This window comes from Phacochoerus africanus, chromosome 11 (assembly GCF_016906955.1).
Source record: "Phacochoerus africanus isolate WHEZ1 chromosome 11, ROS_Pafr_v1, whole genome shotgun sequence".
Classification (NCBI taxonomy): Eukaryota; Metazoa; Chordata; class Mammalia; order Artiodactyla; family Suidae; genus Phacochoerus; species Phacochoerus africanus.
The window spans coordinates 133,875,171-133,902,951 of NC_062554.1; the positions used below are offsets into that span (position 1 = coordinate 133,875,171).

At 54.7% G+C, this 27,781-nt stretch overlaps 1 protein-coding gene across 2 annotated transcripts in view; it reads left to right on the forward strand.

Annotated features, from left to right (window-relative positions):
• The window catches only part of PLXNA2 (plexin A2), a 212,468-nt gene that overhangs the window by 14,843 nt on the left and 169,844 nt on the right, over nucleotides 1–27,781 (forward strand). For both annotated transcript variants that reach the window (XM_047754178.1, XM_047754179.1), the window contains exons 2-3: nucleotides 11,356–12,623; nucleotides 17,822–18,004. In XM_047754178.1, the coding sequence (XP_047610134.1) occupies nucleotides 11,436–12,623; nucleotides 17,822–18,004 (1,371 nt within the window). In that variant the 5' untranslated portion in view covers nucleotides 11,356–11,435. The remainder of the gene's footprint in view (nucleotides 1–11,355; nucleotides 12,624–17,821; nucleotides 18,005–27,781) is intronic.

Genomic DNA, 27,781 nt, shown 5'->3' on the forward strand with positions numbered 1-27,781 from the left:
GGTCCATCACAGTGGAAGGCCTGGGTGGTGACCCTGACTGTCTCACGTGCACATTTGCAGGGAGGCAACCCCAGGCTTGCTGGTAAAGAGGAGCTCTCTTTTGAACTTTGGGGAACCTTGACGTCTGGAATCAGATGGTGTTTAAAAATGCACCCTTTGAAAAAAAAATTGTGTTGGAGGATAGTTGACTTATGATATTGAGTAAGTTTCAGGTGTATAGCAAAGCGAATCCGTCATACATATATCCATTCTTTTTTTCCCGTCCATATTATGATGAGCAATTGAATAGACTTCCCTGTGTTATAGGTTCCTGTGAGTTGTCTCTTCTATACAATAGTGTGTCTATATTATGCCCATTCTCCTAATTCCTCCCTCCCCACCACAGTTTCACATACGGTAACCATGAGATCGGTTTTGAAATCTATGCGTTTGTTTCTGTTGGATACATAAGGTCTCTTGTATCATTTGTATTAGATTTCCACATATAAGTGATATCATAGGAAAGTTGTCTTTGTCTGGCTTACTTCACTCATTATGCTAATCTCTAGGTCCACTATGTTGCTGCAAGTGACATTATTTCATTCTTTTTTTATGGCCGAGTAATATTCCTGTGTGGGTGTGTGTGTGTGTGTGTGTGTGTGTGTGTGTGTGTGTATCACATCTTCTTTATCCCTTCTTCTGTCCACAGACTGAAAACTGCACGTTGATCTGGCACTAATGGCCACTTTCCCCGATGTGAGGACTAGGCAGCAGCAATGGGGTGCACACCTTGTCCCCTGAGCTATGGCCCCAGAGTGGCCACCAGGGGGCAGAAGGACAGGAAGCTCTGCGAGAGAGACAGGGAGTGCTCTCACCCTGGGGACTCCTGAGGGCTGTTAGGATTCTTGTCCGCAGCCTGAGAGCTGAGATGAAGGTCTGGGGTTTAGTTTTTCACTCTCTCCTCTCTTTGTCCGCCTTCCCCTCTCCCCCCATCCCGCCTCTGCCGAGACCTGGAGCCACGTCGCCATTCTTTGAAGACATTGCAGTTCCTGGCAGCATAATATGCCATCATTCGGAGTAACTTTAATGTATTTAATCTCCCAGTCGGGCACTTTCTACCCTGTGTCCTGCTCCCGTTCCCCGTCTCTACCCGAGTCCCTGGCTCATCCTGATGCGGGAAGGATGGTGAGGAGGCAGGAGAGACACTTGCAGGCTCCTTGGAAAGATGGATCACTTGGAATTTTCCTGAAAGGTGACTGCCAGCCAGCAAACCTCTTGCCACAAAACACCCCCGGACTCCACCTTGTAACGGATACCTCAGCCCTTGCCACCCCCGCCCCCAGCCCGGCTCCGTCTCCCTAATAAAAGGAGAGCCTCAAGTTTTGACCTTTAGAGTGAAGTGCTTGCCAAAGCTTCCTTAACATGCTCATGAGTCTTCTCAGACTGGCGCCAAGAGGGCTTGGTTGAAAAATAAATTCTAAACCTCGAGGCGATGTGGAAGAGCAGGGGCAGCATGGGCACCAGAAAGTGGGGCTTCTTCTTAGCCTCGTGGTGCTGGTCACTCTCCCTTCTGGAGATTCCGGTGTTTCATCTGCGAAATGGGGAGAATAACACCCAGCTTGCAATGTAATCACTAAATTACCCATCGCATGTACCCACAGCCACATAGCAGGTGGTTAATAAATAATAATAATGAGAGCCGCTCCTCTTTATTATTTTTGTCCCAGAAAAGAAATGATAATTGCTGTCATTAGCTACTCACGGACCTTATGGTATGAAGTCTCCTAACCTGAATTTGGACCTGACGTAGCAAAGGCATATCCTGCCTGTCTTCCTTTGCCAGGCTTTGGAGGGGAGCCTGAGAATCCCTCTTCCTGCCGTAATCCCGCAATGCTTACCAGCAGAGTATCTCCCCAGCCAGGATCGTGTAGCAGGGTCCAGCAGTGTTGGGGAGCACTGGGGTGACCTTTCCAGGTGCCCCATAGCGCAGAGGGCACGCATGCTCCCAGGGCCCCCCGCCTCACAGTCCTGCTCATTCGCAGACATTCTCTCGGCCCCAGGGGTGAGGTGACCGTGGCAAGGCATCGGTCCTCCCTGGCCATCCCCCAGAGGGGGTTGAAGAGGGCAGAGCCCCGAGGAAGGGGTGGGGGCGGGGGTGGCAGGCTGGCAGCTGCTTGAAATTGATTGCTCTTGTAGTTTAGTTTATACCCTGGGCCGGCTCGGCGCTGCCCGGGTGGCGACCTTTAGATAATAAAGGGAATTCTGGGAGCTCTCTGACAGCCCATGACATATGGGGCGGGTCTGCAGGGTCAGGCCGGGTATCTCCCTGCCCCGGGCCCGGGAATGAATCGTGTTTGGACTTGCCCAGGCCGGCCCAGACAGCCCCCAGAAAGGAGCCCGGCCCCTCCCTCAGCCACCCATCCAGTGAGCGCCTGTCTTGGAACCCTTCATAACTCAGGGGGACAACTCCAAACTTTTACAGCCTGTGAGAAGACAGCGCAAACACTGGGTGTTTGGCTAAGGCCCTGGGGGAGCCCTGACAGCACACCCTCCCTGGAGTGCCTGGTCCCAGGACAGAGCTGGGGGAGGGGGAACGGAGGGGAGATAGATGGCTCCCTGGAGGCACAAGCTGTCCCCTGCTGTCCTTGGGGTCTGGCAAGGGACACACGGGCTCTTCTGGGTAGGAGCGGAAGAGGGCAGCAGAAGGGAAGCGGATAGGAACACTCTCTGCAGGACCAGCCCGAGAGGTGAGCGAGGGGCAAATCCCACGTCCAACCCCACGGGGCCCCAGCTGGGGAGGCAGGGCAGGTGCCTCTCCGGCCCCTTGCCGGGTGCACGGGGATGCGTGTCCTGCTGTCTTCGGTTCTCCCAGAGAGGTTAACAGATTTCCATCTCATAGTGTGTTGGCCCCTCGACGGCATCCATGCACCCCACCCCCCCGCCGCCACAAACACGCGTGCTTGCACACGTGCACACGCCCTTGTCCTGAAGGTAGCTGTTCCGAGGCCAAATGGGTGAGTGCACCTCTCCTGGCAGCCACAGTCCTTTGCCAGGGCGGCTGCCACTCCAGTCCACCAACCCCACCAGCCGGGTGGCTGGACCAGCAGAAGCTGATTGTTGCCCAGTTCCAGAGGCCAGAGGTCATGGTGCGGGCAGGGTTGGCTCCTTCTTGTGGTTGCGAAGGAAGAGGCTGGCCTGGGCTCCTCTCCTTGGCTTCCAGATGGCCCTCCTCTCCCTGTGTCTCTTCACCTGTCTTCCTTCTGTGCCTACCTGCCTCTGTGTCCCAATGTCCCCTTTTTATAAGGACCCTGATGCGTTTGGATTCGGGCCCATCCTAATTACCCCATTTTAATTTAATTACCTCTGTAAAGACCCTGTCTCCAAATACAGTCATTTTCTGAGGCACTGGGGGTTGAGGCTTCAGCATGTGAATTTGGGGGGTGCACCCTGGAAGGGGTACCCCTGCTATCCTGCCTTTCTTTCGCATCACAACCCAGCTCTTGATGTCTCCTGGCCCAACGCCATCTGAGAGGCTGAAAATCCATCCCTCCCAAGGGCTTCAAGGGCCCTGCTCCCTCCCTCCGCCAAAGCCGGGAGCCACAGGAGCTCTGGTAAGAGGCCCCCTCGTGGCCTCACCGCCTGGAATATGGGTTCTTCCCTTCCTGCTGATCTGTGTCAGGGCCTCCCCGAATTCCCTTCCCTCACTTCTTGGTTATTGGAGATTGGATCTGATTTAGCCACTTGTGGAAAAAAAAATGTAAATAAAGGCAAATAAGGGCTCTCACGTCTCATAGTGAGAGGAGGTGACTGTGTGTTCTCAGAAGCTGCCCTGGAGCTCCCTGGTGACCTAGCCATTAAGGATCTGGGGTTGTCATTGCTGTGGTGTGGGTTCCATCCCTGGTCTGGGAACTTTCACTTGCCATGGGCACAGCCAAAAAAAACAAAGTTGCCTTGACACACACGGCAGGGAGGAAGGGCGCGGATTTCACTTTCTCAGTAAAGATGCCAAGAGGGCAGGTGGCAGCGGGCCGGCTTCCTCCCGGCCTCCCCTCACCTGCCTTCTTGCTTGCTGGCTCCAGGGCCAGGTATCACCACTTAGCTCCACATAACAGCACAGAGTCTGGGGGAAAAAATGACATTCGATTAATGAAGCACACGCAGCTGGTAGAGCAGTGACATCTAAATTGGTCCTTTGGTCCCGTTATTTTCTGTAGGAAATTCTCCCTCTCCCCGCGGCCCCTCCCCTCTCCCTTTAAACCGCGTGCATAAAATACGCTAATAACAATCTTGGTATCTGTGCCTGAGTGACAGCTGAAATAAGAAAAAGACTAATCATACCTCCTGCAGCCCTGTCACATGGAGATTAAATGAGGCCCCCTCCCACCCCCGCCCTGCCCCCCTCCCCACTCTCTCTGCTCCCTCCCGGTCTCTTCTCAATGAGCATCATGGGCATTTGAATAATAATATTATAGGCGCCATCAGGGTGACAGTGGGGAAAAAAATCAGCTCAAACCCATGATTATTCCTTCCATCTAATAATTATTTAAATACCAGATAACTCCTTTCACTCTAATTGAGGCCTTTCAGCTGCGGGCATTACCCCGGCCTCTGAGCTCACCCTCCGCTCACCTTGAGCTGCCCAACCTGCCTGGAGCGCCTCCGAGGCCGCGGTTAGACGGCATGCCCCTGGGAATGTTTGCATTACAGACGTGCCAGGTTCACGGGGACGGTCCTTCGGGCTCATTCCACACGCAGGGGACGAGCCGAGGCCCCAGAATCGCATAGACTTTTTAAAATTTTATTTTTAAAATTTTATTGAAGTATAGTGGATTTACAATGTTGTGTTAATTTCTGCTGCACAGCAAAATTATTTTGCTGTGTAGAATATATATAAGAATAAGTATATATATATAAGAATATATATATAAAGAATATATATATATGTTATTCTGCATATTCTTTTCAGTTTTTTTTTACGGCCGTACCCACAGCATATGGAGGTTCCCAGGCAAGGGCTCGAATCAGAGCTGTCGCCGCCGCCGGCCTACGCTACAGTCACAGCAACGCTGGATCCGAGCCGTGTCTGCAACCTACACAACAGCTCATGGCAACGCCGGGTCTTTAACCCACGGAGTGAGGCCAGGGATTGAATCTGTGTCCTCGTGGATGCTAGTGAGATTCATTTTCTCTGAGCCATGCCGGGAACTCTGATGCATCTGTATTTTTTTTTTAGATTCCACATGGCTTTTCCGTGATGGTTTATCACGGGATCTTGACTCTAGTTCCCTGTGCTCATAGAGTTTAATTCATAAACATCTGACACCAAAGGCAGCCTCCTCGGGTCATTGGACCAATCTCCTGCCCCTGGGTAGACATATTCCTAAACAGCTGTCAGGAAAATTCCATGTCAGAAAATTCCCTCATCTCCTTGGCTCTGCGCTCCAGGGAGCCTCTCTGGACAGAATTGTCCCCTTGAGGTCTCACTCTCGGCCTTCCGCTGCGTTTCTAACTCTTTGCGAAAAAGAGGCTGCTGAGCTTACCTTACACCTGACCTGTCTGCGAGGTTGTCCACAACCCAGAGGGATCTGGTCGGGGACCCCCTATCCCCCGAGTCACAGCATGGGTGCCATTCGTGTGTGAGGTGACGGCCTGGGCCGGCCGGGGCCTGGGGAAGTCGTTTTCCTGACACGGAATCGGGCCCTCCTGGCGTCCTTGTCACTCTCCTCCCCCATCATCCTGTGCCACCTTGAATCTGCCCTGCACGCCACCTCCCCTCCAGGCCCAGTGCCAGGCTCACTTCTGCCCATCCTGGGACCACCACGGTCAGAAGGCACCTTTTTCGCCGGAAACAGGGCAGCCTCGAGGCAGAACATAACTGACTCCCCGAACCCTTTCGCCGACAGCAGAGGAAGCGTTAGACCTCTGGTCGCAAGGTCAGGGTTCTGAGGGCAGCCTGTCCCTGAGTCGAGCTGGGGCGCCTGAGTCGAGCTGGGGTCCTCTTCGTGGGCTTCAGTTTCTTCATTTAAAAACAGAGAAGTGGGTTGGGGTCAACTTCCAGTCTCCTTCCGTGTCGGCCTTGATCCTACTTTAAAGGACCCACTCGTTGGAAGGGAGAGCGGGGAGAGGACAGACTGCTCCCTGCCCTGGGACAGGGAAGAGGCTGGGGCGAAGCCCAGGAGCAGCTGCTCACTGCTCTGACGTCCCAGCCCTTGTCTTTTGTTTGTTTGTTTGTTTTATTGAAGTATAGTTGACCTCCAGTAGTGTATTGGTTTCAAGTGTACAGCAAAGTGATTGTTTTACACACACACACACACACGTACACACATATATGTACATTTCACATTCTTTTCCATTATAGGCTATTACAGGCTATTCAATATAGTTCCTGGGCTCTGCAGTAAATCCTTCTCGCTTATCTATTTTATGTGTAGTAGTCTCAACCTGTTAATCTTGTACTCTTAATTTATCCCTCTTTTCTTTCTTCTTTGGTAGCCATAAGTTTGTTTTCTTGGTAAGTCTATTTCTGTTTTGTATACAGATGCATCTGTATTTTTTTTTTTTAGATTCCACATATCTGTGACATCATATAATATTTGTCCTTCTCCATCTGACTGACTTCACTTAATATGGTAATCTCCAAGTCCACCCAGGTTGCTGCAAATAGCAATATTTCATTCTTTTTTATGGCTGAGTAATATTCCTTATCACACCTTCTTTATCCATTCTTCAGTTGGACACTTGGGTTGCTCTCACGTCTTGGCTGTCGTCAAGAATGCACAGCCCTCATTCTCATGCTTTTACCTTTTCTCTGTCACCATCTGGCCCCTCATGATCCTGGCTGAACCACCTAATAGGGGCAGTCATAATCCTAGGCACCTTTGACTGTTATTATTATGAAAAGTATCACAGCCAGGCTAGTGCTGCTGGTGAGGTGCAGGTGGTGTGACGGCGGTGACCGTGATGATAAAATGCAGGTGGCGGTCAGGGAGGAGCTACAGAGGGTGGGAGTTCTAGGCCGTCATGAACTTGCACTCAATTTGTTAAAATTGTATCCTGATGGTAATTTCTCTTCCAACCCCCTTTGCAAAAGGGGAGGACAAGTAAGCACAGAGGCACGTGCTCCCTGACCTCCTGGAAAGGGCTACAGAGTGGGTTGCAGGGCGGAGAGAATCCTGCCCTGAGCTGAGCTGGAAATGCCTGACTGTCATTTCCTCCCCGCGCTGCCCGCCTGCAGCAGCTGATCAGGAAGGTATTAGATGCCTTCACTAGCTGTCACCAACACCTGCCTCCTGAATCCTGATCAGGGAGATGGTGTCACCATTCAGTCCAAAGAAAATGTTTAATGACACCTGCTTCCCAGAGAGGCAAGCGTGGCCTCTCCTTGGCATCAGGCGTGCCCAGAGTGCTTCACTGATTGGGCGAGCGTCCCAGGGCGGCACATCCTGCTTGGAGACTGGTAGAAGAACAGACACTAGGCAGGTCTGGCTCGTGAGAGTGCAAGTGACACAGTGACTTATAGGAACTAGGCAGAAAGAGGAGAAAGGACAGGAAGAAGGAGGCATCACTGAGAAACCCCCTGAGGTTGACCCTAGCAGAAAACCAGACTAGGAGGAAATGCTAGGTGTGCACAGGCACAGGCACATGGTCACTGGTCTCTACCAAACTGAGGATGGAAAATTCACTCTAAGACAGACCGTGGAATGGATGGGAATGGAGAACTGGGAATATTGGCATGTAAATTACTGCTAATAAGGGCTGATGTGTCTCAAACCCTTCTAACGGGCCAGGCGTTGTTCTGGGTACTTTCTGTGTATTAACTGACTTCATCGTAACAGTCCCGGGAGCTGGGCGCTAGCACTCATTTCCTTATGTATCAACAGTGAGATAGCAGCCGGGAGAGCCAAGTGCCCTGACCAAGCTTACACAGCTCTCGCCTCTGTCTGGATCCGAGCATCCAAGGTCAGGGCTCATGACCATTGCACCACACCGCCTCTCCCCAGAGCTAGGTCCCCTTCCCCCTCACTCTCAATGCAGGCGGGAGGCTTGGTCCTCACCAGCTGAGCCCTGCTTTGGAAGAGCCACCTGGTAACCTCAGCCTTGGCATGGCAGAGGAAAGACAGAGGCTCTCAACATGCTATTGAGGTCGGTGGTCCTTGGGAAAGCTGCCGTTTGAGGTGGAGGGCAAACCTTGCCTGCACCCCCCCTGCACAGCAGGAAACCAAGTCCCCTCCTGACCCTGCTGCACCACTGCTGCTCCCAAACGGTGACCCTCGAGCCCCACGGAATGAACTCGCTTGGCTGGGCACTAGAAGCAGTCTGTCCCAGAGTAGGTGCTGGTTGAGGGGTAAGAGGATAACAGTTCGACTAGTGATTTGTTGAGAACTGACTTAACTGGCCTTACCAGGCAGGACGGAAGGACCTCAGCAGTTCTTGCCATCATAGGTTCTAGAAGCTGAAGGAAGCAAGTCTCGAGGTATCATTTTGTCTGAATGAAGAAGTCTTAGAAACTGCTTCATCCTAACACCCTTTATTTTAAGATAAGGAAAGAGGCTCAAGTTGATGCTGGACCAGTCTAAAGACATACAACTCAAGGGTGACATAGGCAGGACTTGAATCTAGGGCTCTCTGAGTCCCCCACTCTTCCTCCTGCCCCATGAATCCATGTCTTCTAGCCACCAGGCCAACTTCCCCATTCATACTTCAACCCTCAGCATCCCTACAGGCTGCAGAGAGGCTGTGTTGGGACATGTGCAGTAGTATGCTGGAAACGCTCACCCTGGCTCTCTTCCCTTTCCTCCAATGCATGCTTCCCCGCTTGAGCCCCTTCGTTGGGCAAGGGAGGGCTGGGAATCAGAGGTCTGCCCACTGCATTCATTCCCATGGAAAGAAAGAATATGAGCAGAAAGAGAAGTCAGGAGCTCTGGCGGGATTCCTGCCGTGCAGTCTCCTGGGGAGGCTGCAGTGATAATAATAACAGCCAGCAGAAGTCGAGCACTCACTGAGCGCCAGTTCCCAGGCTAAGATGTTTCCCTGCATTTGCTCATTTATTCTGATGACAACCCGAGAGATGGGTCCTGTAATTACCCCGTTCTACCGGAAAGGACCTCACCTTGGCCTTGGTCCCAAATTTCCTCCCCGATTCGATTCTACTGTGTCTCTGGAGGCCTGGGCAGGGAGGCGAGATGGTTAACCTCGCGCCCTGCCCTTTGGTGTCACCTCTGCTGCCGGAACCTGCTTCCACTCGTGGGCTAAGCCTCTCTGTGCACGTACGCTGTGGGGGAGGCAGGGGGGCACTGCCCACAAACTCAAAGCCTGCGTGTCTCAGTGAGCACTGTCCAAAAGGCAAGACCCCTGCAGCTTGATCCTCATGGCCCTTCCTTCAGGGACACACAGCTCTCTCCACCTGGAGGCAAAGGAGCTTTGCCACCCGGAGACAAGCCAGGCAGGGCCTCCTGCGGGTCCCTAGCCAGCTGAGGAATGCGAGCTTGCTGCTCTGTCCTTTCCGCAGCTCCTCTTGAGGAATTCACGTCCTGCTACCGGCCCCAGGACGTAGCTAAAAATAACCTCTGATTTTCAAACCGAAAGCTCGGTCTGTGGGGAGGCTTTGCTGGGGAGTCTGTGGGGCCGGAAGGGCTGTGTCAGAGCCGCTGAGGTCAGCCTGGGCCTCGTGCGCCGTTGCCTTCCTCTTTCCAAGGAACCCCGGGGCCTGATGAGTCAGCCCAGAGCACCCTGCTGGAGCCCAGTTGGAGGAGAGCAGTGGGGAGCGGGGGGGGGGGGGTGGACCGCTGGCCCCGTGGAGGCTGGCAGGTGTGGATGCACAGCCGAGGAGGTGTTCGAGGGGGTGTTTCTGAAGCTGCAGAGCAGAAACCATGTGGATTCCCCAGGTGGCATCGGTTCTGGTTCCAGCGTGGTGTCGTCACACTGGGGGCCAAGAGGAACAGGACGCTCCCAAGGTGCCGTGGAGCAAATCCTTCGTCCTTGGCTTGGGCGCTTCCACTCCTGCTGCCTCCCCACCCAGAGTTCTGTCTGGACTTGTCTGAGGAGGTTGCAGGACAAGCTGTCCAGCTGGAGAAAAGATTTCTCTGCTAGACAGCTCGCTGCCTCCTGCTGCCGCTGCCACCGCTGTCCCTCCCTCTCTGCAAGAGCCAGCAGCAACGTTGGCAGAGTGATGCGCCAGGCTCCACTGTCCACCCACTGCCCAGGAGTCTAGAAGCTCTCTCAGGAGCCCTGCCTTGCCCCTCTGAGCAGCTTCCTTGGAACAGGGAGGAACAACTGTAGAGCCTGGGGGTTGGGAGGGCAGGGGGCAAGCAAAGAAATTAGGGCGGGGGGCTGACCAGGCAGGGCAGGCAGCCCAACGTCCACCACATAGAGCCCTACGCGGTCACGGGTCCCTGCAGGGGCTTCGGTGAGGCTTAACTTCAACTTGCCTCTCTTTGCTTCTGCCCACATTTCCCAAACCCAGAACCTTTGCCCAGATGGCTGAAGCTGGCCTCAGCTAGCCAGTCCCCGTGAGCAAGGAGGCCGCTCCCCCCACGCTCCACCTGCAGAGATGACGTGGAAGCAGCTTCCCCAGGACCTGGCAGCCCGCTCGCAGGGAGGCGGTGGCTGGCGTCCTCCTGCCTCCAAGGGGGCTGGGTGCCTGCCCATCTCCTGGGGACCCTTCTGGCTGCTGAATAGCACCTGTGGGGGTCCCAGTCCTTCCGCCTTCGTGTAGCTCTCCACCCAAACGAGTTCCAACAGCTAACAATCAGGGAGTCTTCCTTCAAGAGAGGACGAGGCTGAGGGGCAGTGAGAGTTATTCAGGGTGACCAGCTGTCCCCTTTCCTGTAGGGACAGAGCATGAAAGAGTAAAGAGTCCGGCAGGGTGAGGGGTGGAAGTCGGAAATAAAAAGGAAGTTTTTGCAATGGCAGACTCGGAATAGCTGGCCGGGAGGGCCTGGGAGAGGGCCTTCCCAGCCAGCTTTTACAGGACAAGGGAGCTTTCCCCCCGACCGGGAGAGGACAGGCCAGGTGACTGGCTGGGGAAGGCGGGCTGCCCGTCCCAACACTGAGATCAGCTGACAGGGGGAGCTCAGTCTTTCAGCCTCTCTGAGAGATGAAAACGATGTCTAAAGAGGGCAGAAATAGAGACGCTTTGTAAAGTTAAAAAAAAAAAAAAAAAAAAACCAGCATTTTACAGCATAAAGGCTAGAGACCAAAATAGATAATAGGATTCCCTGAATGTTCCCAAGGGGGAGAAAATATGCTAAAAATAGAAAAACCGAAATACAGAAAGGAGAGACAGAGCTGGCCAGGACTGGGACCTGGGTCGAGCAATCCGATTCCCTCCTGGGGGATTTCTTTTCCATCTGACCCACTCTGCCTTGTGTTTTCCAGAACCATGTGAGGGCCAAGCGGCGAAGGTGGAGTACGCCGGAGCTCGGAGGCTCTGTCTCCCGGTCCTCGGCCGGCTCAGGATGGAACAGCGCAGGCCCTGGCCGCGGGCCGCGGAGGGGGACGGCTGGCCTGTGGTCCTGCTGTCCGCGGTCTGCGTGCTGCTGGCCCCGCGGGCGGCCGGCCTGCCCCAGTTCAGCACCTTCCACTCGGAGAACCGGGACTGGACCTTCAACCACCTGACCGTGCACCGCGGCACCGGGGCCGTGTACGTCGGCGCCATCAACCGCGTGTACAAGCTGACGGGCAACCTGACCATCCAGGTGGCCCATAAGACGGGGCCGGAGGAGGACAACAAGTCCTGCTACCCGCCGCTCATCGTGCAGCCCTGCAGCGAGGTGCTCACGCTCACCAACAACGTCAACAAGCTGCTCATCATCGACTACTCCGAGAACCGGCTGCTGGCCTGCGGCAGCCTCTACCAGGGCGTCTGCAAGCTGCTGCGCCTGGACGACCTCTTCATCCTGGTGGAGCCGTCCCACAAGAAGGAGCACTACCTGTCCAGCGTCAACAAGACGGGCACCATGTACGGGGTGATCGTGCGCTCCGAGGGCGAGGACGGGAAGCTCTTCATCGGCACGGCCGTGGACGGCAAGCAGGACTACTTCCCCACCCTGTCCAGCCGCAAGCTGCCCCGGGACCCCGAGTCCTCCGCCATGCTCGACTACGAGCTCCACAGCGACTTCGTGTCCTCGCTCATCAAGATCCCCTCCGACACGCTGGCCCTGGTCGCCCACTTCGACATCTTCTACATCTACGGCTTCGCCAGCGGGGGCTTCGTCTACTTCCTCACGGTGCAGCCCGAGACCCCCGAGGGCGTGGCCATCAACTCGGCCGGGGACCTCTTCTACACCTCGCGCATCGTGCGCCTCTGCAAGAACGACCCCAAGTTCCACTCCTACGTGTCCCTGCCCTTCGGCTGCACGCGCGCCGGCGTGGAATACCGCCTCCTGCAGGCCGCCTACCTCGCCAAGCCCGGGGACGCCCTGGCCCAGGCCTTTAACATCAGCAGCCAGGACGACGTGCTGTTCGCCCTCTTCTCCAAAGGGCAGAAGCAGTACCACCACCCGCCGGATGACTCTGCCCTCTGTGCCTTCCCCATCCGGGCCATCAACTCGCAGATCAAGGAGCGTCTGCAGTCCTGCTACCAGGGCGAGGGCAACCTGGAGCTCAACTGGCTGCTGGGGAAAGACGTGCAGTGCACCAAGGCGGTAAGAGGGGCGCCCCTGCTCTTCCTGTGATGCGGGAGCCAGCCGCTGGCTCTCCTGCCGGGGGGGCCCAGGGCCCACCCCGACCCCAGACCCCCAGGGCCTGAAATGAGAGAGGTTTTCAGGCTCCCGCTGCCGGGGCGGTTCCCCCATAACAGGGTTTGATGGCACCAGAGCAGACAGATGCTCGGGGCTTGTTGGTTGATCCACGGAGTCGTTCCAAATGCGTCATCGGGTGCCTCTGCCCCGCCAGCCACTGTCGCAAGCACTGCCGGCTTCAGCAGTGAGCCACACAACAGAGCCGCCTGCCCTCGTGGCACTTTCATGGTGAGGCCAGATGAATAAATACAGAAAACAAGCAGTCTCTCAAGTTACCACGGCTGATGATTGCCGCAGGGGAAAATGAAGCACGGAGAGGGAGAGACAGTACCCGAGAGGGCTGGCTCATTGAGAAAGCAGCATTTGAGCAAAGAAGGAGCAAAGTAAGCCCTGCTGGTGTCTGGGGAGAGCATTCCAGAGAGAGGGAGGGAGCGGCACGTGCAGAGAATGCGCCGCCTGCCCGGAGGGCGTGAGGAGGAGCAGGGAAGCCAGCGCCGCTGGACCCTAGTGCGCGGGGGAAAGCGTGGCTGGAGATGAGGCTGCTCAGAGGCAACAGGGACCAGATCCTGGCCACGCAAAGCCCTGTGGGCCACCGCGAGGCCACCTGAGGGGTGGACAATAGGCAAGTAGACCTGTCAGCTGGAGGAAAGGGCAGGGAGCCGAGCTTGACGGACAGACTGGACGCTGAGGGGGAAGAGTCGGGAGTCTGGGCAGAGGCAAGGAGGCGAGGAAGCGGGCTCGGGATCTAGACCCGGGGCTGCAGAGATAAGAAGACAGAGGGTCAAGATCCTGACCTCCAGGTGGTCACCGTGCTCCTTCTACACGTCCATCCAGCCATCACTCCATTGTCCATCCACCTACCTACTCGTCCCTCCGTCCATTCCCTCATCTCCCCCTCTATCCAGCCATTTAGCAGGAGGGTATTGAGCCTGGCCAGGGCTTTGCGTAGCCAGGATCTGGTCCCTGTTGCCTCTGAGCAGCCTCATCTCCAGTCATGCTTTCCCCCGCATGCTCTGGTGCAGTGGCGCTGGCTTCTTTGCTCCTCCTCACGCCCTCCGGGCAGGCCTCGCATTTTCTGCAGGTGCTGCTCCCTCTCAGTATCTCCATATTGGGCACTGGAGAGGCAGACATCAAAAGATACAATCCCTGCTCTCATAATCTAGAGGGAGAAAGAGTGAGAGATAAAAATAGCTGGCAGCGTAGAGTAGTGCCTAAGAGTTGGGGAAGCAGAGTTTAGATTCCATCAGTGCTGCTTCCTGGCTTCAGAAGTAACCTAACGTCTGCCTCATCATCTGTGAAATGGGAATGGTAAGACCTACCCCATGGGGTGAGCAGACGAGATAATATGTGTCAAGATTAACACCAAGCTTGGTGTACTAGGTTTGCCCTTAATTACGTGACTCTTATGCATTGTGACAAGTGCTAGGATAGACTTTTGTGCAGAGTGCTGTGGATGCTGGACCTGCAGCCTCTGCAGAACAATCTGAGCCCCAGCGACCCATGTGGCTGTCTTCTGAACACCCTAAATGGAGGTGTCTGCCATGGGGACCAAAACCCAGTTCTTAGCCTGTGCTTTTGTTCCTACCATCATTTACTTTGTTCAAGAAGATAGTAGTTGGGCCATAGGCTTTGAATTCCAAAAGACTGGTATTTAAAAACCAGTCAAAACTGTTTGACGTTGGGCAAATTAGGTACCTGATCTGAGCTATAATTTTTTTCTCATTTCTAAACTAGATATAAGAGTAGTCCCTTTTTATGGTTATTATGAGAATGAAATAGGGAAAGTATATCAAATGCTTAGCACAAGACCTGGTGTATAATAAGCATTTGTTAAATGTCTATATGTATTAATGTTAATTAAGCAATTACAGGACCAGTTATTTGACTTTTTTTTTTTAACTTTTATGAAATGAGGAGGTTAAATTAGATATTCTCCAGGGTTCTTTACAACACTGAAATTCTATAATCCACGGCCCCAAGCCATCCGTCTCCTTTCCAGTGGAGAGGAAGTGCAAGGGTTAACTCCCTTGCAGAGTCCGGCCAGCCTGGTTCCCACTGCCCAGAGGGGGCCTTGTCAGGAGGAAACTGCTGATTCCTGCCTGCTTGTGAGCCAGAGGAAAGAGGAAGCTGACACCCTTCTGCGGCTCCAGTGGCTTTGCAGAGAGACAAGCCCGGGCTAGTGACCACAGGGCAGCCAAGGCACTGGGGGAGAGGTGACAGCAGGTGGGATGGGGACCTGGAGAGAACAGCCCCCACCCTTGATCAGCACCCTCTTCTGGTGCAGCCTTGATGTGGGGGAGGCTGCAATAGGAGGGGCCCCCTCAAAGCCCCCGTTATCCAAGGAGTCCCAGACCTGGGGACCCAGAGACACTGTGATGGCCTCAGAGGGGGTTAAGGATGAAGGAGAGAAGCTGAGGTCCCAGGGTTTAATGTGACTGTTATCTCTGGGCTAACACGGACCTCTCAGATAAGAAATTTGAGCTCTGGTCCCAGAAAAGGAACGAGGAAGGAGACTATTACTCATCGAATAGCAGCTATGTTCGTGCTAAAGGCTGCGCTGGGCAGTTTAAGTGTTGTCTGGCTTGATCCTCAGTATGACCCTATAAAGCAAGGATTATCACCCCCCATTTGACAAAGGAAACACAAAGACAAAAGCTGAGTAAGTTGCTTACATCCAACACAACCACAAATGACAAAGCAGGGATTTGAATTGCATTTAGCCTGTATGACTTCGGAGTCCAGGCTCTTTCCATGTAGCCGCGATGCTTCTAAGGAAAGCCATACTCCAGGCTCTCCCTTCCAGAGCAGAAATAAAGGGGCGGCAGGTATTTGGGGGGTATCCGATAATTTAGAGAGGAGAAAAAGAAGTGCCAGCCTATCCCAGGAGCTTAGACTCAGAACAATTTCTATCACAGTCTGGGGATTCTAGAATCAGGAGAAATTCAAAGTCACCCACAAGTTTTTGGCTTCTGGCGTCGTTTCTCCGAAGCTGGCTTAGGTGATGCCTGAGCCTGGATGCTGCAACCTTACCAGTCCCTGGAGAGAATGGGAATGAAACCAAAGCCATGAAATCAAGAACTTTCAGAGCTGAAAGAACGCCTGATGATGATCTGGTCCAATCCCTTCCCTTTATGGATGAGAAAATTCAGACTCAAAGAGGATAGGTGATAGGTCAAGATCACGTGGCTGGCTAGCGGTGGGGACAGGACTGCGGTCTAGATTTCCTGACTCTTCATCGGGGCCTTTGTGCCAACAGCATAGGCAGGAGAAAGAGAAGTAGAGAATGTAGAAAGTGGCAGCTGATGCCTCTGACCTACCTTTCTAGGGAGCCGGCAATTTCTATCACTGGCTCCAGGGATGTTCTGGTAAATACTTTAAACATGGCTATTTGCAGGCAGTAGTGGTGGTAGGAAAGGGGTTGGGGGGACCTTGATTAGAAGTCTCTGCAATTTCCATGGTGTAAATACTCTCACCGTGGATGATGACAAGTCACCGCATGAAGCCACGGAATGCAGAGATAGACGGACAGGCATCCCTCGTGAGCCGGCTCTGGTGTACCATTGCTTCCTCCTTCCTGAGGTCCTTGTCCCTTCTGCTGTGCAGAGCACCGGATAATCCAGAGTTCAAGGTCATCCTTAACCTGAAAGTTGGTTTCCTTTCCCAGAGAATAAACATACGCACGCACCACCACCACCACCGCCACCATTCAGTTACAGGACCAGCAGCTCTCCTCAAAACACCAAGGAATCAAAAGATACAAGTCTCTGTTCCCTTTGCATCTAATAGGAGATGGGAGGGAATCACATGTAGCTTATAGACCACTTCTTCCAAGGAAGTGAGGCTGTTTGGGAGCTCCATGGCAGCCGGTGCTTCCCTGGTGCAGGTGAGAGCAGGACGTGGAGAGAACAGGTTGCAGGTCTTTCCGTGATGCTTTCTGTTCTCATGCTGGTCATTTCCTTCCTCCGGGATACTTTTTCACATTCAGGAGGACCAGCTGCCCCGGGGCTCAGGGTCTCTCTGGCCCTGAGTCTGCAGACTCCGCCTACAGGAGTCCATGCTGCTCCATCAGCAGGGACGTTTTGGAGATTGGTCATGGCCCAGGCCCCGGGCTAGACAGTGTGCAGAGAATGCAACACCCTCGACAGCTCCTGTTGCTTTTGTTTTTGCCTTTTTTTTTTTAAATTGAATAAGGTCTTAGAAATAATCATCTTAGCCCCCAAGGAGGATGTGACTGGCCCAAGTTCACATGAATACAGAGAGGTGGAGCGAGGCTGGAATTCTTTCTGTCCAGCTATTTCACACTTGCTGACAGGGATCTCCTTCAAGGGGTCTCTCTGGATCGATGCTCCTACCACAACTGCCGCCACTCCCCGCGAAAGGCTGCTGGCTAGAAGGCCATCACCCCACAATCTCCCCAAGCATCGTCAAAGACCTCTCGGCCATTGTACAACTTAAGGAGTCCCTCGGGCAGGCACGCTTTCCTTTTCTCCCCAGGGACTCTCTCACGGAGGGGGCAGGTAGGATGACGCATGAAGAAACTGGGATTTCTGTACAGAGAGTCACTTTTCCGCAGCATGAGGCACTGTTCAATATCCTGTTGAGCCATTTCCATCTGTCCCCAGTGTCAGATGTGGTGAATAATGGAACGACTTAACATTCCTTATGCCCAAAGGCAGAGCTTGCAGTCCAAGAAACAAACATGAGCCCCCTCCTGTGTGAATGCCTCTAGACTCAATCCCCTCCCCCCCAATCTAAATAGAAAGAGCCTCCCAGCATGGCCTGGTCCTCGGGGACATTAAAATGACCAGAAAATGAGTTCAAGCCATCAGCTTCATAAATTGCCCCTGGTTCTCTTGGCAGAAAAGTGGGTGACGGTGAGTGAGGTGAGAGCTGCTGGTTCCTCTGGTTCCCCAGGAGCCAGTGTGTGATCTGTGGGTCAGACCTGAGAGGTCCGCCTGTGCAGTAGGTGTTAGACCCCGAACGCCTGTGCTTCTCCGAGCTCTGAGGTCCTAGGGCTGGTGGCCGTGGTGGGTGGGCTAGCGTGGAGTGATTCGGTCCTGCCTCCACTGCTGCTCACGCCAGCTCGCTCCTCTTCTCTCCAGCCGGTCCCCATCGATGACAACTTCTGCGGACTGGACATCAACCAGCCACTCGGAGGCTCCACTCCCGTGGAAGGCCTGACCCTGTACACCACCAGCCGGGACCGCCTCACCTCCGTGGCCTCCTACGTTTACAATGGCTACAGCGTGGTCTTTGTGGGGACGAAGAGCGGCAAGCTGAAAAAGGTAAGGCCCGGTGAGCCTGGACACCCCGATGCCCTTCGGCTCCTCCGCGGAAGCCCCTTCTGGAAGGTTGCTATTGATGGAGAATGAACTAGAGGCAACTCAGTTTTCTTGGGGTGGGGCCGTGAGGAGGCGCCGGGTCAGTAGGGCTTTTTGTGGCTTCTTTCTTGCTGCTTAGCCCATGAATATCCAGGGGATGCAGACATATTTCAGTATTATCCAGCCTCCAAGGAATTAGCAGAAAACCAAAACCAAAACCAAAAACTGTCGCCAAGTCAAATAGAACTGCTTTTGTGACTGTCAATTATGAACCCTCCCCACGGCCTATAGACTTGATTGGCCTGATCAAAAGTCTTTGCTGAGCCCAGAGCCGCTGCTTGAAGGAAATCATGGGTCCCAATTCTCAGCCAACGGTGGTGCAGCTCTGATGGTATAGGGTGCCTGGGTCCGAGGCCATTCTCCTGTCTGTCTTCTTCCTGCCGTCACCGACTCTTCCCTGCCCTCCATCCCCACCCCAATACCTGAGCTGCCCAGAGGAGGTAGATATCTTATCCTGGGCCTGCCCTGGGCACCCCTGCCAGCTGGAGGGCATGGGCCTTCTGGGCTCGCAGCAGGGGCAGCCTCCTGTGCAGCAGGCAGAGGCCAGCAGCTTGTACCTGCTTGTCTAGAGCTTTGGGCGTGGAGACGGGGCTCAGTCTGGTTCATTCTGTGGGATTAGAGCAGCCGCATTCTTTCTGGTCCCTGCTCATCCCTCCCCCAGCTCAGCCTCCCGCACCTTCTCCAGTCCCGCCACCTGTGGATCAAGGCACAGGCAAGACCTGGCCCTTTGACGTGACATCACCCCTGTAGCTCTCTCCTCCTAATCCATTTAGAGCCTCAGGACAGATGTCGTTGGGGACGGGCAAGGAGCGGGGCAGGGAGGGAGCCTGAGCCAGTATTTCCGTGTGTTCTGCTTGTTCTGAGTTGCTGCCCGAGGAGGCGAGAAAGGCAGGTGTGGGTTGATGTGGAGGCGCAGAACCTTCCAGACTTCTGCTTTCGCACGATGATGCCAAAACCCTGTAACCCTTTCCTCTCTCTGGGGAGAGGCTCCTGCCTGTTCCTGTCCTGTGCCCTCTACTGGGCCTGGGACTCTGGACCCTGGCTTGATTGTCGGTCCGGGGGAGCAAGGGTGAGTGTGGTCCCTGTGTTTGCGTTCCCCAAAGTGGAGATGCAAGCACTCGCCTTCCAAGATTCCGCTAAGATTTCAAAGTGGTATATTCTGGAAAAGAGTCTGAAAAAGAATGTGTGTCCATATATATATATATATATATATGTATGTGTACGTATGTATGTATGTATGCACACATCCATGTAAATAAAGAGAATAGATTTAGAATATCTACCCATATATAATCACATGGCTGCACATCTGAAACGAACACAACATGGTAAATCTGCTATATGCTGCAATTAAAAAAAAAGTGATCTCTTCCACCAGGACTGGGTTGGACGTGGACCCCTGAGGCTGGGTCCCTCCTGGCAGGGTTGTACAGTTGGGCAGCTTGTGACTTGTCCAGGGACTTGGGGCCAGGCGGCCTCTGGGAGTCGAAGTCCAGCGTGAACTCGCCATGTACGCTGGAGTGTAAACATCCCCCCGGAGGGGTCCTCTTGCCGGTCCATCTGCGGGGACCACCTCTTTCTGAATAGCGCCACAGGCTTTAGTCTAAGGCCAGCTGCCGCCGCAGCGCTGCTGACGCTCAGGGCCTCCGCAGCCTCTCTGGCCCTTCGGTCCTCGCTTGGGCTCATCCGTGTGACTCCGTCTCCTTTATTCTCTTGAAAGTTCCGTTAAAGGCAGGGTCATGTTTTATTCCTATTTATTCCCCTCTTCCTGCCTCATCCTTTCCCCAAGGGTTCCCACCTGGGATGGGCCCCACACCGTCTTGAAAAAGAAAATCATCCTCTAAAGAACCTTCGAGATCATCCGGCCCAACACGTGTGCTCTTTGGCAGGAAAACTGAGGCCCGCAGAAGAAAAGTGACTTGTCCAGGCTTAGAGATGAGGACAAGTGGCTTCTTGCCCTGACACCCAGCCTGGCACCTTTTTCCCTTAAAGCAGCAGCCACAGGGCCCAGGGGCAGAGGCCAAGAACAATCTCCGGGTCCAGGCTTGCTTCAGGGTTCAGCCAGGGGCTAGCGCCTCCACGCTCTTCGGTCCTGCTCTGAGTTAGGGAAAGTTAGGGAATTGATGTTTGCAGACCCAGGAGGGCCGAATAAAGGAGGCACTACCCATCCATCCGGCCTCCAGGGGCCCTGTGCCGACCTCCCACGTCTCTGCATCTTATGCACACACAGGGGAGCTGCCTGGGTCCTCTTTCCAGGACACCCACTCAAGGTAGCCAAGTTCTCTTTGCCCTGTGGGAGCCCCGGCAGACAAGTCCCCATGGATGCAAGTCAGGGGACAAGGGCAAGCCGTGGCTGCCCACAGCGTGTCCCCACCCGCGGTCTGCTGCTCCTTCTCACTCTCCCCTTGGACGTTTTTTGCTCTTTCTATGAGCACATAATACCCCTCTTTCTCCTCTGCAAGACTCAGGCCTTCCTTTCCCCCCACATGCCGCTGAGGCACATGATACCAACACCGGGCTCCCACCGGCCTCCCATTTACCCAGAGAAATGGCCCATGAGGAATTTATGGAATGTCCCCAGGAAACGCTACCATGATCCAGGCCCCATAGCTCTTTCAACACAGGAAGGAAAATTAAAAAAAAACTCAACTAGGGAAGAGTTTGGAGAAGGGAGGGAAGCAGGGTGGGTCAGAACTACTCACTTCTTCCCTGCCCGACCAGGCGTCTATCAGGCTCTCCAGCCTTCAGCCACACAGCCTGTAGGAACGAGATGTCCCCGAGTGGGGAAGGTGGAGGAAGCAGAGTCTCCCTGGAAGTGGCAGGACCATGAGGCACCGTTGTGCTGTGTCACTCTTGCTCATACCCTGCTTTCTGCATAGAGAGCAGCACGGACCAGGCCACTGCCTTTTGAGCCACAGAGACACAGAAGGAATAGGCAGAATAAGGCCAAGGCCGCAAAACCAAGAGGTGTAATACTTGCTAAGGGCCAGTGCATTCGAGGTGATAAGAAGATAGGCCAAGATTTACCACAGGGATGGAACAATTCCAGAGACATCAGCAGCAATGGGGGATGAACCTGGAGGGCTTCCTGGAGGAGGAAGCTTAGCCAGATTTGCTTTAAGACTGAATGAGACAGGGAGTTTCCGTTGTGGCGCAGCGGAGACGAATTTGACTCATATCCTTGAGGATGCAGGTTGGATCCCCGACCTCGCTCAGTGGGTCAGGGAACCAGCAATGCCTTGAGCTTTGGTGTAGGTCACAGATGTGGCTCAGATCCTGCATGGCTATGGCTATGGCTATGGTATAGGCTGGCAGCTGTAGTTCTGATTTAACCCCTAGCCTGGAACTTCCAAATATGCCACAAGTGCGGCCCTAAAAAGCAAAAAAAAAAAAAAAAAGACTGAATGAGACAGACAAAGGGATGCGTTAAAGGGATGTGTTGTGGGTGGGAGAGAAGCGCCTTCTTGACCTTGGGTACCACAGTGAGAAGATGCACCGCCGGGCGTGGAAGGTGCCATGTGTGCGGCAGGGCTTGGAGGACCAGGGAGGTGGAGGGTCGGGATGCAGACTGTGAGGCTTCAAGCCCGGAGAGGATGTGGCGATGCGGATCCTGGGGTTTTCGTGGACAACCAGGTCAGCATCAGCCAGGTTCACTAGGCTTCACCACACAAGCAGAAGAACCGTTTCAAGGCCGGGAGAAGTGACGGCTCTCCTTTACCGTGGAGCCAACATTGTAAGAGGCCATAAGCTAAAGTGGGCGGGTCGTGCGCCACGGAGAGTATTTTTTAAAGGATGTTAACTCCCGGGAAGAAGGCAAAGGAGGAGACGGAACGGCTTCTTCAGATAATAGACTGAGCACCTGTTATGTGCCGCGTATGGTTCTAAGAGCTTTGTATCTGTTCAGGCATCTGATCTTCATAGAAATCCATGGGACAGGCACGCTTCTCACCTCCATTTTACTGATGGGGACACGGAGGCCGAGAAGGGCAAAGACATGTGTCCAAGGCTATATCCAAGTTCAGGGCAGAGCCAGGGTTTGAACGTGTGTGTCTGGTTCCAAAATCCCCTAGCTGTGCCCTTAAGCTGTGCAAGATGAGTTAGACTTATGCCATGTGGCCCAGGAGGGCAGAAGAGGCTGACAGGTAGGAGCTAAAGGGAAACAGCTTTCCGCTCACTATAAGAAGGAAGTTGCTTGCAGGCAAACTGTCCCATAACGGAAAGAGTTGACTCAAGAAGGAATGGGCTCCCAGTCAGTGGAAAGATTTAAGCAGAGCCCGGGGCGCGGGGGGGGGGGGTTTGTCGTCGATCAGGGAAGCTTTGACGGTGGGGGGGGGGAAGCCCTGCACGAAACATGAGATCTTTTCAGTTATGCCGCCACTATCTCCACTGCCGTCCATGGGACTGGGCACGAAGGCAGGGCAGGCTGGGGCAGAGACGAGGAGGCCATGGCCCCCCCCCCGATGTGGGCTCTGAAGTCACGGTTGGGTTTGCACTGGCCCTCAGAGTGCAGCAGAAAGCCCCTCGGGGTCGATGGGGATGTGCCTGGGCCAGACAGGGCAGGCGAGCCCAGAGCAAGAGGCAGAGGACGGAAACGCAGGGCATCCTGGGACTGGGCACGGTTGACTGTGACCGCATCCCTCCTGGCCAGGACTGGCTGCGGGAATCCTGATGAGAGGCGCTGGGAGCTAATACCAAAGCGGACGGGCATAGGGCGTAGGGCTGGTGACAGGGATTGTACACGCACTTAGACCACTTCCCAGGTTGAAGGGAGGGGTCCAGGAGGCAGGTTTTGGGGTGTAAGGTGGAGGGGGTTGAGCTGAGATGCAGAAGACACCAGGCTGGGGAGGCAGGGCTCTCTGGGGTTCCCTCCCCTGGGTTTCTTCCCTCCATTTGCAGCTGCTAAAACAGCTGACTTCCAGCCCTGCAGGCTTCCTCTGGCCCCTGAGGCCCTGAGACCTCACAGCAGCAGGAGGTGCTGGCTCTCCATTCCCAACCCCCTACCCCCCAAAACCCTGCCTGATGCTCAGAACCTGGTGGCGTGTCCCTCACCTAGTTCCTCTGAGCACTGTGCCTAGTGCTCTCCCCAGACCCCACCCTGACGGCCCCTGACCCGGGAGCGGCTGCTAAGGTGTCCACTTCTTTTGAGAGTCACAGGTCTTGGAGGACAGGGGCCCGATTTTCCGCGTTGCGTCCCCGTCCCCATGGCCAGACCCAACATCTCTCACACATCGGGTGCTCACTGCATTCATCCCACATGGGAGGTGCCGCTGCGGTGCAGCGGGATTGGCGGCGCACCTGGAGTGATGGGATGCAGGTTCCATCCCCCCACCGCCAGGCACAGCAGGATCCCGCAGTGGCATCTAGGTCACAGCCGAGGCTTGGATCTGATCCCTGGCCCTGGGACGCTACATGCCATGGGGCGGCCAACAACGCCAAAAGAAAATGATCTCAAATGTACTGGGCACCTCCTCCGGGCCGGACACCTCTTTGCACAGATTAGAATAGAACCGGACACCAAGAGTGACTCGTGTCGACGTGGCCAGTGTGCAAAGGAAGGAAGTTAGGACGTGTTGGGCAGGTCCACGGGGTGGGGGTGGGGGGGATGAGGAGCCGAGGAAACAAGAGAACTGCCGTGACAGGAAGCGCGTGTGTTTTCTGGGTAACAGCCCTTGGAAGAGGGTGGGGCGGTGGTGGCCTCGGCGTGTCCACCACGGCGGGTGAAGGGAGCCTGCAGAGCCCCAGGAGAGCATGGGCAGCCCTCTGGCTCTCCTGCGACAGACGCAGGCTTGCCTCCCAGGCCCTGGCCACCCCTGGCCACCACCCCATCAGCTCTGTTGATGGGACTCCTGGACGGTTTCTGCAGATCCACAGGCTTAGCCTTTTCCAGGGCTGTGGCCTCTCAGGGCGCCACCTCCTTTGCCATTAGTGAAGCAACCGCTGAAATGCCTGTGAAATTCTTGAGGAAAGTCCTTTCTGCCTTTCCCGACGGGCCGTACCAGCGCAGGGGCTCCAGGCCACAGCCTACAGGAAGCTCTGACTCACGGACGTCCTGTCCCATATTCCTATTCTCTGTGAGCTCACAAACGGTTCCTCACCAGGCAGACTGTAAGCTTCTTGCCGTTGCAGCTCAGACACTGGAAGGGACCCATCCGGAGCAGCAGTTACCTCTCCCAGGCCCCGGGGTTGCTGCTCTTATTTGATGACATTGATTATTTCCAAGACACCCGTCCACGGCAAATACTTGGACTAAGTAGGGCAGCTGCTCCCTGCATCTCCTCTCCCATTGTATGGATGCGGAAAACTGAGCCCTGGACATGGTAAATAGCTTGCTTAAGGTTCGACGGCCCCTCCATTGGCAAAACCCACCTTGGTGTTTACACTTTCTTCCCAAACACAGACAGAAGTCTCTAACCTGTTCCTTGGCTCCCTCTGGGGGTGGAGTTGTCTTGGTGGACAGAAAGCCAAGTTGGATGAAAAGCTGAGAAACACGCCTTTCTCTCTGTGCCAACCCCCCAAACAATAGCCACTCATTCCTCAGAGTGGAAATGATTCACTCGTCTCTCGGTGTGAACCCTGGATCGAGCAAACAGCCAGGGCTGTGGGTCTCACTCCAGGAGACCTAGCGGCCTCTCCTGGGACCCAGAACCTCAGACCCCAGTGCCCTGGCTCCCCGAGGCCTCTCAGCAGTGCTGGGGGCCAGGGTAGTGGGGAGCAGAGGCCCTCTCCCCCTGCCCCAGAGCCTGCATGGAGAGGGGGTGGCTCGGAGCTCTCCCCACCCCGTCCCTAGTAATGAGTTTGGCTCCCTGCCCAGCCTCCTGCCGCCAAATTCGCTGTTTGTTTTGTAGTTTTACAGGCCTCTTGGGTCCCCAGAACTGGCCTTCGGAAAGCTGGGAAAGGCGGCATTTGGTTGGCACAGAAAAGGAGGCATATTTGGAGAACCCACCCCCCGACGCCCGCCCCCGGCCACCAAATCCCCCTGCTTGACGGCGACAGGTGCACAGAAGGGTGTGGGTTTCTATCCAGAACCCCAGCTGACCCTAGGGGAGGAGGCCCTGATCTCCCAGAGCCATTCTGAAAGGGACAAACTGAAGATTCATTTATTTAGGGGCACCTTTTGTGTGGCTTCAATCTCCGATGGTCCCGGGGTGAGCTCAGCAGGCGGCTTCGCGGGCCATACGTGAGCCCTTTGGAGCTGAGGGCTTATCTCAGGGCGGGTGAAGCACAGAGGTCGTGACTGAAGCTCCCAGAACCCAGGCGGGACCGAGTTGGCTCTGTAATGTTTTCAAGAGGCCAAGGTGCTCTCCTCTTCGGGAAAACACAGACCGCACGACGCCCGTCCTTTTAGGCCCTCGAGCCTTCGCCTGATTGTGGACACAGAGCGTGGACAAGAATCTCAGGGTTGGCAGGACCCCCAGGGGCCAGCGGGTCCCGCCCTCTTGCCTCGAGGTGGGAGCCTCTTTGCCTCGCAAAGAGCACAGGAGCTTCTGGGACGCGGGCCTGACTCTCACCTTTTCGTGGCGTGACCCCTGGGCTTCAGTTTCCTTACGTGTAAACTGACAGTGGTTAGAATACCTGCTTCATGAGATTGTAATGAGGGTTAAATGACATGATCTGTTCTTGAACGAAAATATATCGAATACCTACTATGCGCCAGTGGCTGGGGATAAAGGCATGAGCAAAACCATCACCGTCTGCCGCCCTGATGAAGATTTTATCTCAACGTGGGAAGAGGGATGACAAGCTAGCACGCTACAGAGTGTGTTTAGAAGACGGGACGTGATCATGAAGAAACAGAGCACAAGGCAATAATTTAGGTAGCGCGCAGGGCTGAGCCTGAGCCTATGTGCATTTAAATTTCCCTACTATTGTTTCTTCACTTGTGAGCCTCTTTTTTGTTGTTTTTGCAGAGTGGTAGTGATCCCTGCTCTGCAGAGTCATTGTAAAGACCACGTGAAACCATGTATGAAAAGCACTTACTCTGGTGCTTTGGCAACGAAAGTGCTTTGCCGTTAGTATCACCAACATCTTCGAGCCCCCCCACCCCACCCCTGGCCGAGCCCACTTCTTCTCTGGCTCCCTGGGGGAGCAGAGCTGTCAGATCAGCCTCCTTTTTAGTGACCTGTTTGCAAGGCCAGAGGGAGGAAGAGAATCCTCCCCCCTGCCCCCAGCCCTGAGTCCTGGGAAAAGAAATACTTGGAAATTAGACCAGCTGAGCTGAACTAATCTAATCCTGCTGGACAGTGGCATCCAGCTGTGTTAGTCACCAGAAAGGGCTTTCCGTGTCGCCTATCACCAAACCACGTCTATGGACCCCCTTCCTGGGGGCGGGGCTGGAGGAAGGGGCGGTTCTGCTCTTGCAGCTTTGCAGAATTAGGGAACACAGGGCCATGCTGGGCCCTTTGTGCGTCCCCAGGTCGCCCATCCTTAGGGCTGCACAGCTCTGCCTCAGATGAACTGTGTGATCTCAGGCAGGCCTCAGTTTCCTCAGCTGACCCCCTGACAGATGCTGCCCTGCAAGACTGCGCTGCACATCAGACGCAGGGGGCGTAAAGCACCTAAGATGGAGCCCCGAGCCCAGGAAGCACTTCATAAGTGACAGCCGCTGCTGCTACGACTGCTGTGACTCCGAGTCACATGATTCTCACTGGTCTTTCTGCTACCAGTCTGGTCCTACCACCACCATGCTTTTCTTCCAAGAACCCAGATTCCCTGGGTTTCTATAAGCACATTAATCCGATGATATTTTAGGATCAACAGGAAGGATTGAGATATTTCTCTGCTGATGCAGATGGCAATACTGTGGATTTTTATGGATTGCTCAGGGTCACAGGGTAAATAAAAGAAGGCTAGAATCAGAGCTACCAGTATTTCAGGGCAGAGCACACACCTGTCACCTCTGTGGTCCAACAGTGATGCAGCTGAGCGCTTTGGGCTACCTGAGCTTCTCTTGCCTTGCTGTTGCCCTGTGTCCTTCTGTCCAGGGACTGCATGAAGACACGAGGTGGCGCAGGTCACCCTAAAGTCCTGTCCTCCGAGCTTTTCTTGGGTTTCTGTTCCTCTCCCAACTTCAGCCTCCAGAAAGGTCTCTAGGCTTCAAGGGGACGCACCTCTGGGATTGTTCCAATCAGCCATCCCTCACCAAGACCATATTGGATTTCACAGACTACTGCCACCAGTAGGTGTCCCCTCCCGACGTGGAAGAGGCAGTGGCCTCAACAGGCTTTCATAACAGAGCAGGAGTTCCCACACTTCCCTGTTCAGGGGTGGGAGAGAGCACAGCCAGGGAAGGAGCAGGGGCCGGGGGAGGCGGGGGAGTCTTGGCTCTCCAGGGGCAGCCCCCCTCCAGGGGGATGGGGGACTCCATCACACAAGGTCAGGCATGTTTCCCTGTTTTACAGCTGGAAAGGACCTGAGAAAACTAGCCCCGCTGGCAGACTTTGGCCAGGTGACATGCTGATCGTCCTCTTTTGTGGCTAAGACAGCAGAGGCCTGGAAAGGTTGAGCAAGCCACGCAAAATCACCCAGGTTCTCGGCCGCAGAGGCAAGAGCAAAATCCAGGTTTTTAGACTCCCATCTGGGGGCCCATCTCTCTGTATCACGTGGAAGAATGTTCCCTCTGCAGGAAACCGAGCCTGACTTCTGCCTCTCCCCAGCACGCCAGCCTTCCCTAAGCAGAATCTC